Source organism: Ornithodoros turicata, unplaced genomic scaffold (genome assembly GCF_037126465.1).
Source record: "Ornithodoros turicata isolate Travis unplaced genomic scaffold, ASM3712646v1 Chromosome12, whole genome shotgun sequence".
Lineage (NCBI taxonomy): Eukaryota > Metazoa > Arthropoda > Arachnida > Ixodida > Argasidae > Ornithodoros > Ornithodoros turicata.
The window spans coordinates 1,903,377-1,918,374 of record NW_026999301.1 but is presented as its reverse complement, the minus strand read 5'-3'; the positions used below and the strand labels follow the sequence as shown (position 1 = coordinate 1,918,374).

The following is a 14,998-nucleotide window of genomic DNA, read 5'->3' as shown; positions in this document are numbered from 1 at the left end:
GAGGAAAATCCGTTCCCGTGCCTTTTGTCCGGATACCGCGGGATCCGGATAAATGAAGTCCGGATAAACGGGGGTCGACTGTATAAGCACAGAGCATGGGTCCGAGAGTCCGATACCACAGTGAAAGCTGCCCTTTATTTCACAAAAATATCTACAAAACAAGAGAACCAAGTTCCCTCGACCTGTTTTCTGTTCCCTCTGTTCCCTCCCTGTTCCCTCGACGATGACCTGTTTTTACAAGGTGCAATAAAATTCGGGGTGCAAACGAAGCGAAAATGGAACGAAGTCGTCGTAGTGGCTATTATTGTAACACGCTGCTATTCCAAATTAATACTGTTAAATTAGTAAAGGTGTTTGACAAGCTTCTACAACATATAAACTCTCCAAAAACACCAAACAAGCTATATGCATTCTATCCCGTCGCTACACTGCGCGAGAGTTCAATTTCAGCAACCCCATACTTTGCGGTTATGCCAGTGCAAAGTTTGGAAGACAGAAGCCCACGATTGTCAGCGCCACATCTTGCGTAGGGGGAGAACCCTGAACGACCTTGAACATTATCTGGTCGGCGCTTCGCGGGCAGCGGTGGGGGAGCTTCCTCACCTAACTATATATATATCTTACACCGTGGGTGAAGCCGACTTGCAGAATGGTGACGCATAACGTTGCCACGAGTTCTCCTGATATGTTCCCTCCTCGTGTTCTGGGGTTCTGGTCGCTGTTTTCCGCCAGAGCGATGTCACACAGTTTCGCGGTTTATTGTTGCGAGGGGGGTAAAAAGGTCAAAACAGAGATAAGGTGATAAGGTTCTGGGCCGTTCAATCCCTTTGATCTTATCTCCACCACCAAAAGGAAAGTCATTGCTTGCATTGCACTACATGATGTAAGGAAGTTCATGGTGAGGATCGCCCTCCCTTTTCGAAAGACGCAGCAGCATGACTCGCGTGCTCTCGCGTCACGGGGGAACGACCTCTGTCGCATCCTCGGCTCATTCGTATCATCCGTAAAGGCAAGATAACGTGTTCATATCATCCGAACTCTAATACATGGGAAGAATAGGCATTCCGGCCGGGACCGGAAAAGAATTCGTATCATCCCGAAACTCGTATCATCCGTGATCGTATCATCGAGACTCTACTGTAGAACGCATCAAACTTGTCTTACTGTTCACCGACGGGCAATCGGAAGAAGGAATGCAGAGTTTACATGACGGATTTCCTGCGATGTCCTCCTCCTTTCCATTCTTCTGTGATCAGCAGGAGCTGTAGTTCGTCACAATTTAAATTAAATCATTGAAACTACTCGCTTGCGTCCGCGAGGACGGAAATGACGGTCGGAGCGAACACAATACATGAGCAAAAGCACGCACACAGTCGACGCGAACACGTACGAATGGGTGTCTGCCACTGTTCCAGCGCCAACGGCCCTCCTCATTCAAATCAAATGATGCTCGTCCAATCAGCGCGAAGAATCTGGCGCAGAGCACTCCTCGGATCCGCGGCAGTGGCGCCTATGTTTTCGCCACGGCGCTTTTGGTTGAGCTTCCCAGGGATGCTTACGGGTCGGGAGCTGCGACGAACCCTCGTAATGACCAGTAGAAATCTGGTTATACCCGACTGAATGCCGGGTCACTCGGGGCGTAAATTTAGGTCAAATCGGGTTTAACCCAAAAACGTCCGGCTCTACTCATAAAGGACCAATTTACTCTGTGTGAACAGATTTAGTTCTTTTTAGGGCTAAATGAATTGCCACAACCATTAGTCCCTTTTTGGACTAAATGCATGTGCCTAAATGAATGTCACAGAGTGGAAACTGCATTTCAGGGTTTGTCCTTAGTCCCATTGAATTTCATTTAATAAGAGCCATAAAGGTCGGAGAGCATTACATAAGGGGTACAGAGATAACCGAACAACAACACAGATCAATAAATAAACGAAGAAAAAAAAAACAGAAGAGGAATTAATACCGTGAAGCGTACACCTATAAGTAATGAAACCATGAAAGGAACTCAACACATAGATAAATGAATGCTTGAGAAATATAAAAACTGCTCATCAAATCCTTCTGACGCCATCCACTCAAACGTTGCCTGCCTGCGTACTGTTGATGAGGCCCAACAAGGCCGAAACAGCTGTCCAGTACTGGCATGGCGACGTTTGAGTTACAAACATATGCTATACGTGCAGCCAAAGAGCTCTGGCTATTTTTTTCCTTTTGCTCAGCAAAAAGGTATTACGAAAAGAACAAAAAAGTGATCAAGTGGATAGTGTTTGGGATGGTGAAGGAAAACAGATACACAAATGAGTAGAACAGAAGGAAATGTTGAGAGTTAGGTTATTCTGGGGTGATTTTATGTATTCAGAAACAGCGTGTTGGAATGAGGCCTTATCGGCTATGCGAACGATGCCATCAGAGAGGCTATTCGTATGTACATAGTCACACAAATGAAACATGTACAAATAAAGTGGACACAAGGACCACGACAGGAAGCCATTCCACCGAGTGCTTACTTTCAACAAGTTTATTCACAAAGAACATGCTCTATTTAAGTAGAAAGTGTAGCAGCATCGACATCATCGCGAACTGAGCTGAGCTGGCTCACTGTTTGCGAGCAATAAATCATTCTTGGTCTGGCTTTCGTGCCTCTCGGTAGTTCCTTGCCTCCCTACGCTACAAAAGGAACTCTTACTCCCTCTTTGTCGTGCTACTGAGGCCATGCTGACACATTCCCCCCCCCCCGATGATTAGTGGTGTCTATGTCTTTTGCTATGTTTTCTCTTTTAATGCTCTTATCATGACCATCAAACGTACCATCAAGCCCAAAAGGCACTTATGTATGGATGACTGGGTAGCCGATACATTCATCCCCCAAAACACATTTTAGATGCCAACCAAAGCAAGCAGATTCCTATAGGACTCTTTAGTATACACATACGACCGTCTGTCGAAAGACGGATCTAGTGCATCTCTGCATCTAATATGTCACTCTTTCGAAGAAATTGTCTCTGTAACACGATGCACTTCACTTGGAGGAATAAGGGAACCGTCGATTTTTGATCAATCCGAAGACGACTTATAGAAGGGAATGATTATTTTGGCCGTGACAAAAAAAAAATGTGGAGAAGCTTGACTCTTGTGTGTTATGCACAATGCTTTTAAGGACACTGTAAGTCTTAGAGATAATACGAAACACCTCACAAAGCAAAGGGACCTCACACCTAAAGCAAAGAGACTGCCACATCCGTCCTGGTCATTTCTGAAACTATAGTGCCATTTTACTCTTTACCGACAATAACACTGAAAATGTGCCGAGAAAAAGTGGGAAAATTTCTGTACAATTTGATATAATGCATAGAACAACGGAAGACGGATGTTGAGCATATACCAGAATTGTCTCTCTGGAAATCGGAGAAAATTTCACTCGTACAAGGCCAATCATGGAGCGGCCAATGGGCCTTTCAGGACCGACGGGCGGGTGTGACGATGTCTGCAGGCCACTGAGAGTCTGAGATAGTCATGTGGAATGTTAATTATAGGTTTGAGTATGACACGTTCGTACAACCAGAAGCATAACACCGTGTTCCATGCGGCATTGTCGCGTGAGAACTCACACTGGGCAGCGAAACTCAATACATATATTTACGGAGGACTTTTCACTTAGTATGTTGTGGTGCGAATGCAAAACAGAAGAGCTCAGAAACAATCACCTGTGCCGCACTCCCATTCGTGTGTCCGGCTTATGCCGTCATGATGTTACTATCGTTGGGACTTCCTTATGTGCAGAAGGGGTGAAAATCTCCTTTACTTAATATCTAAGCTGTTTTCAAAAGAGAAACCTAACCAAGGAGACTATGAAGCAATGCTGAATATTACTGTATCTGTCTCGTACACTCGTTTCTGGATGAGATAGTTTTGTGGCGGCATTGCCAGCGCCATGTTGTTGTCGGGTCTCGTTAGTCTTCAGTAGCACTACAGTGGTGACCCGGACAATACATTGGACAATACCTGACGGACCTGGACATGGCAGTCGTCAATTCCTCCGGCTTCTCGGAACTGCCCGCTCCGCCTGTTTCGCAGGTCAGCTTCGAAAGCTCCGCCCACGCCTTGTCTCAGCAGGTTCGTCACCTTACCCAGCTGGTCGCAAACCTTTTATGCCGACCAAGATCATCAACTTCCTGCCGCGCTGACCATCGCGCAGACTCCCCATCGGTTCCTGCGCGTTCCTGCTCCCGAACCTCCAGCAGAACCGACAGCAATGCTTCAGCCTAAGAGCCGCCAACGCCTCTACCATACCCGTTTACGGCCAACGGTCTCTAACCCTCAACATCGGGCTCCGAAGAGATTTTAAGTGGCTTTTTCTTGTCGCCGACGTCACCCAAGCAATTCTCGGAGCAGATTTTCTCAACAGTTTCAAGCTGCTCGTTGACGTCAACGGCAGGCGCCTCATTGATCGCTCAACGTCCCTGTCAGTCTGCGGCCTTAACCTCCCTGCACCACCATCCCGCGTACTATCTTGCACTGCGCCGGACGTCCCCTTCGCCTCTATCCTGAAGGATTTCCCTGCGTTGACTCAACCACCCGACTGGACGAAACCCGTACAACACGACGTTGTTCACCACGTTTCCACCCGTGGCCCACCAGTTCACTTCCGCCCGCGGCGCCTCGCACCCGAAAAGTTCCGCGTGGCAAAGGCAGAACTTGACCACATGCTTGAACTAGGTATCATCAGGCCATCATCCAGTACGTGGGCTTCGCCGCTGCACATGGTGCCAAAGAAGACTGGGGACTGGCGCCCGTGCGGCGACTATCGCGCATTGAACAAAGCAACCATCCCCGACCGCTATCCCATACCGCACATCTTGGACTTCTCAGCTCATCTGGAAGGCGCCACCACGTTCTCGAAAATAGATCTCGTCCGCGCTTACCATCAGATTCCTATGGCAGAGGAGGATATACCAAAAACCGGCATTACGACCCCATTTGGCCTGTTTGAGTTCCTTCGAATGCCCTTTGGCTTGCGGAACGCTGCCCAGACTTTTCAGAGGTTCATCGACAACATAATTCGCGGATTACCATTTGTCTACGCGTACATGGATGACCTCCTCGTCGCAAGCCGCTCCCCAACAGAGCACGAACATCATCTTCGGGCACTCTTTACCCGCTTACAACAGAGCGGCATCATTATCAACGCCGCTAAGAGCGAATTCGGAGTCGGAGAACTCGACTTCCTTGGCCACCATGTCAACAGCCAGGGCATCATGCCTTTACCATCCCGAGTCGCTGCCATTCAAGACTTCCCGCAGCCCGTTTCCGTGACCAAACTACGACAATTCTTGGGGCTGGTGAATTTTTATAGGCGCTTTGTGCCATCATGCGCAGCCAAACTGAGTCCCCTCGAGGCTCTGCTCTGCACCAAGCGCTCGAAACACCCTGTGCTGGTTTGGACCCCTGAAGCGGCAGCTGCCTTCCAGGCAATCAAACAGGCAATCGCTTCGTCGTCCCTTCTATTCCATCCTCAACACGACGCCCCAACGTCCATCATGGTCGATGCATCCAGCACAGCTGTCGGCGCCGTCCTCCAACAACGTATCTCTGGCGCTTGGCGCCCTCTAGCATTCTTTTCACGCAAGATGAAGCCCCAGGAGACTCGCTACAGTGCCTTCGGTCGCGAGCTCCTGGCCATATATCTCACCGTCAAGCACTTTCGCCATTTCTTGGAGGGCCGACAATTCACTGTATTCACCGATCATAAGCCCCTCGTCTACGCATTTTCTTCATGCAGCACAAGCTACACCCCTCGTGAGACCCGCCACCTCGCATTCATCTCGGAGTTCACCACAGACGTTCAGCACATTAGTGGTGCAGATAATGTGGTGGCGGACGCTCTCAGTCGCGTCAACTTCATTGGGACATCCTGTCAGTCTTCGCTCCTCGACGCACTGGCTCAGGCCCAATCATCCGATCAAGAACTCGCATCTTTCAGAAGTGACCCTTCGTCTTCCTTAACCATAGACGATGTCGACCTGCCAGGCGCTACACAGCCTGTCGCGTGCGACACGTCACAAGGTCGACCCCGCCCATTTGTTCCGGCGGCACTTCGACGAGAAGTCTTCTCGACCTATCATTCATTGTCCCATCCTGGCATACGCGCAACTCAAGAACTCATTTCTCGGCGCTACGTCTGGCCCTTCATGAACAAGGACATCAAGCGCTGGGTTCAAGCCTGCATTCCGTGTCAGCGGACTAAGGTTCACAGGCACACCCGCCTCCATCCTTCTCAGTTTCCCGCGCCAGACAGCCGCTTCGCTCACATCCACATCGACTTGGTGGGACCACTCCCAATATCATCCGGCTATCGTTACATCTTCACCATCATTGACCGCTTCACCCGTTGGCCCGAGGCTGTACCGGTACCCGACGCCACTGCGTCCATAGTTGCAGCCGCCCTCTTGAACACCTGGGTGTCGCGCTTCGGTGTACCGTCTATCATCACGTCAGACCGAGGTCCCCAGTTCGAGTCCGCCCTCTTCTCTAGACTCGTCAACACACTGGGCTGCAAGCGGATTCATACGACTGCCTACCACCCGGCGTCAAACGGCCTCGTGGAGCGCTTCCACCGACAGCTCAAGGTTGCCCTCCGGGCTGCTCCCGAGACACCCTGGCCAGAAGTCATACCGCTCGCGCTCCTGGGGATCCGCTCCACCTTCAAACCTGACATAGGCTGCGCCGTCGCCGAGCTGGTATACGGCACGTCCCTACGCCTCCCCGGAGATCTCATTTGCCCGTTGCCAGGCAGCACTGCTCTCTCACCAGCTGACTACGTTTCGCGGCTCCGCCGTACTATGGCCGCCCTTCGTCCAGCAACATCTCGGCCCTCGCGTGTGTCCTCGGCCTTCCAGCATCCCGACCTCGCCTCCTGCACACACGTCTTTGTGCGCTGTGACGCTGTACGGAAGCCCCTGCAACCGCCCTACACAGGCCCTCACCTCGTGCTGCGCCGTTCACCCAACTTTTACACCATTCAGCTAAACGGCCACGAGGACACTGTTGCCTTAGAACGGCTTAAGCCGGCATACGTCGACGCTGTACCACCGTTGCCGCCCTCCTTCTCCGTGGAGCTACTCTACGACTCACCCTCCACGGCAAGCTGTCCGCTCACTACTCCAACTACTCTTCCCCCACCGTCGCCTCCTCGGCTGTCTACCCGACTCAGACCGCCCCGACAAGTCACTTGGGCTCCCAAGCTCGTTTCTGTTCGCCAGCTTCCAGCGCTTGGCTAGGGGGGAGGCCCTGTGGCGGCATTGCCAGCGCCATCACATCAAGGCGCGAATAATAAATAGCCTTGCCTCGCTCAGCCCGAGCTCTCGCTCTGACCTGGCAATTCCACCGCCATGTTGTTGTCGGGTCTCGTTAGTCTTCAGTAGCACTACAGTTTCTTTAACACGCAAGTCATAAAAAGCTTGTGCCTGCTGATACATCTATCAAATGGGTCAACATCTACATTGCCTCCTGGATCTTTTCTGATCTCATATGGCTCAGAGATTGAGTGTCAACACATCTAGAGCATAGTTTGTTTGACAAAGCGTCTCCCCTAAAACTGGATGGATCTTCTTTTCCTCAATGTGTATCAGTTGAATCACTGAGGGGACAGATCAAGGGGACAAGAATAAGGAGAAGTAAAAAAAAGCACCTGTTTTTTCGAGGATTTCGAGCCCATATGATAATTAGTTAGTGCTGTCTTGAGCAGAAAACTCAGGAATGTAGGAATTCCACCAGTTCCTCATCATGCTGAGTGAGTTTGAAATTCTACTGTGAGTTCCATAGACTGCAAATGGGCTTGGCACTTGGTTTACTTTAGATCCAGTATTTGGGCATTAACTTTTCTATTCAGTATTCCTCTTTTTTGTGAGAGATAATTTACAAGATATGTCGCATTTTTCAGTGAAGCCCCTTTTCATCTTGTGCGGAAAGGATGGGGAGAATTTCCGCTGCGGCTGCAGCTCCATTTCTGTGACCGGCGCAACAAGCCCGTTGACATCATTCATAATCTCAAGGTAAGCACAGAGTGTGTCAATGAAAAAATGGCTAAGAAGCAAGCGAGCTGGTGAAGATGATGCATAATGTAAAAACCCCGAGACTAGGGAACACGAAAGGACAGACACAAACACGAAGTCTCAAACACAGCTGAAAATTTTACTTCACATACAAGAAATATATACAGACAGAGGGAAGAGAACAACCAGTTGAGGACAAAATAGGATGTTATTTCGGGGGAACGAGCAGTCTGTTCAAGGCCGGATCGAGGATTACGGATGGGTTGCTGACACTCTTCCCACAAGAGGTTATGAAAAGGTTCTCTCTCAAAGGCCTTCTGTGAGGGTCCACTTCGGATGCCTTTACAATTGTTTCATCCCATAGAGGGAAGCAATCTAAGCATTCTTCCAAATGTTTGGCAATTTCAGAGTTTGAAGCTTTATTTTTTACTTTTAATGAATGCTCTCTCAAACGATCATTTAAGCAACGTTTCGTCTGGCCAATATAACAGAAACCACAAGCTAGAGGGATCTGATAAACAACGTTTGAAGAACAGGGGACTAAATTTATTCCGGTGATTCTTGCAAGTAACTTCAGGTTTGGCGAAAGGCGTGAAGCGGCCAAGACGGAAGTTGTTCTTGAAAACGAGGTTGACTTGAAATTTCTTCGCAGCGGCTAACAAGTTGTGAGACACTTTGTGAAAGTAAGGTAATACCACACGTTTGGGGACAGAGTGCTTAGTTTCAGGCAAACCAGGAAGCAAGGTGTTTAACAAAACATTTAAAGCACCAAGTAACATGTGATGGGGGTAACCAGAATCATTCAAATGGAGAAGCTGACTTTCCAGGAAACTGTTGCAAGAGCAAATTACTGACTGTTTTTGAAACCTAACTTGCTTCACAATTTCTGTAAGTGGATTTTTGTGAGCATATAAGTTCTGTATTTCCTTCAAAGGGCCGCAACACTCTGGCAGTTTTCTCCGCCACAACATCAGTCAGGCATCGGGAATGTAATGACGGTAGTGGCAGGGTTTGGCAGCAGTAACGACTTTAATTACACCAATATAAATGCGTCTTCAAGCGACACCGGTACCGCAAACGTGTAACACAACTCGAAGTGTGTCGCAACGCGTCTGCACGCGCTCCCTGTGCCCAAGCCCCCCTTTCGGGATGGCGTCTCCCATTAGTTCGAACTCTGCTTTATTCAAACAAATATCCTGGCCCCCTTTAGTTGGAATTAACGAGAGTCCAAGTGGACTGAAATGACTTTGAAGGCAGTCGGTCATAAGCTGTTTATGGCTAAGCTATGAATGTTGCAAAGAAATAGGAACATGCAAGGACTTTACGTCCTAACCACGGGTAGCTTTCATCCATTAACGCAACTCATTAACCGTATGAGTTTCTTGGGGCTCATCCATATCCTGCACAGTGTCACCTTTCGTGATCTCGATACGCTGCGTGTCCTTATCTCGTGTGCAGTACTACCCTGGAGGTGATGCGTGAAGTAGCGTAATTGTCTCGCACAATTATAGAGCTCCTGTGCAGTAGTACACCCACTTACGAAATTGATTATATCAGAGTATCGTTGCACATTAACTTGATACATGTGGACGGGATACATGTGCCTGGATACATGTCAACGTGTCGCTCCGTGTCATTTGAAGTAAAATAGTACAACTATAATGCCACTGAACATGTTATCCTTATGTACAGTAGAGCCTCGTTAATTCAAACTTGAGGGCACCACAGGTTTTGTGTTCCCTTCCCTGAGTCGTAGATGCCATCATTGCAGCTCTCACTTCACTGCTCTTCAAGGCTATGGCTCTTGAAAGTGCCTCTTAAAGCAGTGCACGGGATTGGGCTTACCCGAGCCCGGCCAGGCCCGTGGGTCGGGCTGTGTAAAGCTTTTTTTTGCAGGCGTGGGCTGGTCTTGGGTTTCAGCATTATGGGTCTGGGCCATACCCAGGCCTGTACATTGCAGGGCCAAGGTTGGGCTCGAGCCTGTGTTAGTCCTCTGTTAGTTAGCCACAGTCAAATTTTACAGCCTGATACACTGGGCCGGGTAGCCTGTAAATTTCTCAGGCTTGGGACGAGAAACTTAGAATCCCTCAGGCTTGGGCCGGGCCCGACCTAGGTATACAGCCATCGGGCGGGACCTGGGCGGGCAAATCAAAGGAAGGCAGGGCTCAGGCCGGGCCTGGCCCTAGAAATGCGGCCCGTGCAGTGCTCTAGTGCCTCATTCCTTGTTTTTAATAAAGACATGGAATCTATAGAAAATATGGCATCTGTATTTTCTTGGTTTTTACTGGCCCCCAGGGAGAATACTGATTGCTACATGAGAAAAAGAGCTTTCATGATGATCAGTAAATTGAAGCTTCGTTTACATCTGCTTCAGTAAGCAAGCTGGTGGGAGTTATTGTTATATTCGAAGAGTGTAACAAATGCGTTCGATAGCATAGAGACAGGTAGTACAATCAGCTTGATACATAGTCAGGTCCAGGTTTATTCTTGGAATGTAAACCTGAGATTCATTCTGTGATGTTCATCCTAGACCAAATAACTTAAAATCTGTGGCAGGAAACTTGTGCACCAACAAAACACCTGCAGCTTGTATATTTTTTTTTTTCCCCTTTCAAACTTGGGTTGAATATATGGTGTTCCTATAATCTGGAGGTAACTGAAATCTAGAGCATGCTTATTTGCTTGTGTGTCATTTCCTGTGTCATACTACAGGAGTGTTGTGCGACCCGGTTTCTTGTAAATGTTGTGTATATAGGATTCTTCGTTTTCGGGTTAAACTTGATTTTTCGTGATAGTTCCCCGCCGAAGAAATTTTCAAGAATTCGGGCAAAACCCGATATCTACCTGAAATCCTTGCAGTCCTTCAACTTGTCGTTCTCGGTAAACCTCCGGAAAAGTGAATCATAATTAGACCCTGAAGTTTTCGGGTTTTATATTTTTCCAAATTCGGGGGGTAGAAATCGGGTCAATAAATTGATGTCGAAAATTCATGCAAATTCGGGCAGAAAAATTACCATCAGACTGAGTTCGGGGAGAAATCGGGCATTATTGTAGAATAAACGTTCACTGGTACCGTTTATCCAGAGTGCCAGAAGTAAGGGGCAGTCTCATATTTTGTGAGAAACTAGTATGTCGATGCCTTGAGGTGCCTAGCCTAGATGCAGTTTTGCAGGTAGAAATCGGGTTTAACCCTAGATAGGTGAACCTCAATTCGGGGTGCAAATTCGGGGAAAAATCGGGTTTAACCCTAAAACATAAGGGTCTAATCATAATACATCATCGGCATACAGTATCAGCAAAGAGAGCTATTTGTGTCAACTTATTTGCAATCCTTTGAAAATCCCCTCCTGAAGGAGAAAAGACTAACTTTTGTGGAGCTTGGACATCTGTTTGAATACCACGGTCATTCACTGCCCCAGTTCCGAGGGGAAACATAAAGACTATTGTTTCTCGTCCTGGTGTCACAGCAGTGGCTTGTTTCATATGCATTTCGTTTCACCCGAAAATTCCTTGGTGACATATCAAACAGAGATCGTAGCACGCGATTTCTCCCCAAATTCTCGCGCGTAAATAGCACCGGATTTTTCCCTCCCGAATTTGGCAAATCGTAAAACCCGAAAGCGAAGAACCCAATGCGTACATAATGACTAAACCACACTTACGACTTCCCTCACAGCTTGACAAGACGTACACAGGTTTGCAGACGCTCGGGGCGGAAACTGTAAGTTTAAGTAGCATTCTTGTTATCTTTGTTGTGACGGTTCTAGTCCAGTTTTAACCCCTAATTTAAAATAGTCACAATTTGATAGGAAGGGACATCCTAATTTTTAGATCTGACTCTTGCAGGTTAAATAGCCTTCAGGAGGTGAAAATTGAGTGCTAGTTGTTAATCTATACTTAGGATTCCGGGTTTTCGGATTTATCGGAAAAACTCCGAAAAATGTACGCCGGTAAAGTTTGAAGCAATTCAGATTTATCGGAAAAACTCCGCATTTGTGGGTTCCAGTAATCGAGAACTGAGCAAGAAGAGCCTTGCCTTGGTGACTGGTTGACTGTTTGAATAATTTCTTTTGGTGTGGAGATTATCTCGCATCGCGGGTTACCGTCCCCTGCGACAAGGAAGGATGGCTCTGTAGATGTCTTTCGCAAAACATTAGTCTATTCCAGTCGCGGTCAATTCCATCCTTTTGCATCACACCTGTTGCTTTTTCTATACCAACTTCGGATATTAACAGAAATATCATAAATAAAACATGAAAAACTCTGAATCTTTAGAATATAATAAACTTGGACGAGTATCCTCCGAATATGCAAGGATGTACAGTGAACGGCATTTATCTTCTGGAAACTTTTACCACAACTTGCGTCGATTTTAATTAGCCTTTTTCTGTGGGAAGTTTAATTTTCAGAATGGAAGTTGAAGTTTTGCCAAGTGAAAGCAACGTTGTTATTATTTTTTGTCAGAAATAGACAGCCCATGTAGGAAATATTCCAACTCATTCAAAGACACGTTCCCTGTTCCACTGGCAACAGCTGAAGAAAATATTCGAAAATTGTTGTTCTGAGCTGCGCAAAGTGCCGACCACCCCATTTCACAGTCATGAAGTGCTGTGAGAAAGAGCCTTACCAGCCCCCCGCAGCTCTTGCAAAATCTGTATCAAAACGCATGTGTTACTGCGCACGGAGCAATCCGTTCCTCTCTGTTGGTCGGATGCCACAGGTGTGTGTTCGAATTGGTTGTCGGAATTTGAAAACGGCACATCGCGCTTCCTCGCCTGCGTGCTGCGTACTCTCCCGTCGGTTTCATTTGAAATTTGAACGGTGGACACTGGGCCGGCGGTATCTTTCATTGGCAGGCAACTGCGTTCACCGCCCTATCTGTGTGTTATGGTGTCTTTGATCATGTACTGTTTCTCGACACAAGCATCGGAATACGAACAGCCAATCAGATTTCAAACTGAAGTGTTGTCGTGAATTCTGGCTCGATGAACATATTCGAGCGCCGTCAGATTTGCATGCAGTGACAAGAAATTAGGATTCATGAAATGGCATCATTTTATGTTTGATGTGTAGCAGGCAAGAGCGTGATGATGAAGAGATTGTGCACAAGTATGTGACAGTTGTTAGGGAATAGGCTTTGTCAATATGCATGTTTCGCAAGTTTGAACTTTGTTGCAGTGTGCCAGGAAGCGATACGCAATGGACTCAGTACGCTCAATGCATGTAAACAGTTCAAGCTGCTGATTGTGTCAGTATATAATGGCTCAAATTAATTTCTGTTCATTACAACACTTTTCACAATTGCTTTGAAATCATGGAATAACTTTACAGCGTGCATGAAAGCTAATAGACTTTGTGGTCAGGGGTAGCCAGTACAAGGCAGTACGGAAAGCAGAAGTCAACAAGAGCCAGAACCGGCCATTCTGCGAGCTGGACGGAAAGACTTCTGATAGGACAATTCGGGAAGCAATCGCTGCAATCTCATTGGTCATGTGCCGAGTGTTGTGTGAATTTTCCTGTACTCTGCCACAGATAGTAGCATCCCTGTGTCATCGCCTATCGGTTCTCTTACCTGTTGATGGTATCACCCACAAATGTCACACCACAAAGGAACACAAAGGAATTCCAGAGGACAGAGGAAAGACAGATAAGAGAAACAATATGTTTTGACACAGGTATGCTTTATCAGCAGCAGGTGCTAGTGCAGGGGTGTGATTGCTGCACCGATTGTGCATTTTTGTGCTCACGCGAGGTCCTGCTACCTTCTGCCACTAAAAGCCAAAATGTTGAAGTTCGTGCGCCACTGTGCACCCAGTCCGATTTCCCCCCCCATTTTGAACAACAACAGTACGAAAGCAGAAGTCTTTGCTTGCGCTAGCTTACACATCCGGCTAACCCAACTGGCTTTGTCAGCTATCGAGTCAGTTCAAGCCATGCTAAGCCATCTATACAATCGAATCCGAGTCAAGCACTCTGCCGTGCGGCGGTCACATGGTTCTGGTAGTACTTCTAGTGATACGATCTGCGGGCGTGCTCAAACACGTATTGCGGTACCTGCACGGCTTTGGCATTGTCGAAAGTAACATGTAATCAGCTCACCGGTATCTTTTATTATTGTAACGTGACCTTAGTAGCTGATATTACAGCCGTACCCAGATGAGAGAATCTCCTTCATTAATACATGCTGTGCGTCTCTCAGTCGCGCTGTCTTTTCACGCCGGTCTGGCTGGTTGGCACGACAAACTTATTTTCTAGGGTATTTGAACCTTGTTGCACAAAAGAATTTCTTACGGAAGGGTCCTTTGTTTGGTCTGCTTTTGTTTAAAAATAATGTGTAAAATTGTATACATAGATGTAGTTAGGCATTCATACTTATATTGTTCAGGACCTCTGTTTGTTACAAAATGTACAGTAGAACCTCTTTATAGTAACTCCTCTTGTAGTAAAACTCTGCTTATAGTAAACGAGAACTGCGGTCCCGATAGAATCCCATACATTCAACGGCACACCTGATATAATAAAACTCCTGATCTAGTAAAATTTCTTTTCTAAAAGATCGTTTTGTTTTCGTCAACATCTCAAAGCGAATTCAAAGGCAATTGCTAGGCTGATTGCAAAGGCAAGGCTCCTGTCGATTTATTGAGTTGCTCCCAAACTGCTTTTTGCTGCTCCAAACCGGCATTTTCTCGGCTCCGATTTCTGCTCCAAAACTGTAAAGTCCAATCACACCCCTGTAGTGTTACAGTGAGAGGGGAGTTGGAGGGAGTGGGGCAAGGCTCCATCTCACAGCGCTTTATGATTGCAAAATCAGGGTGGCCAGCACTTTGAGTGTTTCAGAACAACGATTTTCGAATATGTTTTTTTAGCTGTTACCAGTGGAACAGGGAACCTGTTGAACAAATCAGGAGGCTGCAAGTGAGCTGGTGGAATGGTGAGGGCGGCAA

The 14,998-nt window shown here is 47.3% G+C and overlaps 1 protein-coding gene across 3 annotated transcripts in view; it reads left to right on the top strand.

Annotated features, from left to right (window-relative positions):
• Window positions 1–14,998, top strand: part of LOC135371667 (YEATS domain-containing protein 2-like) — an 86,937-nt gene that overhangs the window by 29,692 nt on the left and 42,247 nt on the right. For all 3 annotated transcript variants that reach the window (XM_064605644.1, XM_064605645.1, XM_064605643.1), the window contains exons 8-9: window positions 7,943–8,054; window positions 11,731–11,775. In XM_064605644.1, coding sequence (XP_064461714.1) covers window positions 7,943–8,054; window positions 11,731–11,775 — 157 coding nt within the window. The remainder of the gene's footprint in view (window positions 1–7,942; window positions 8,055–11,730; window positions 11,776–14,998) is intronic.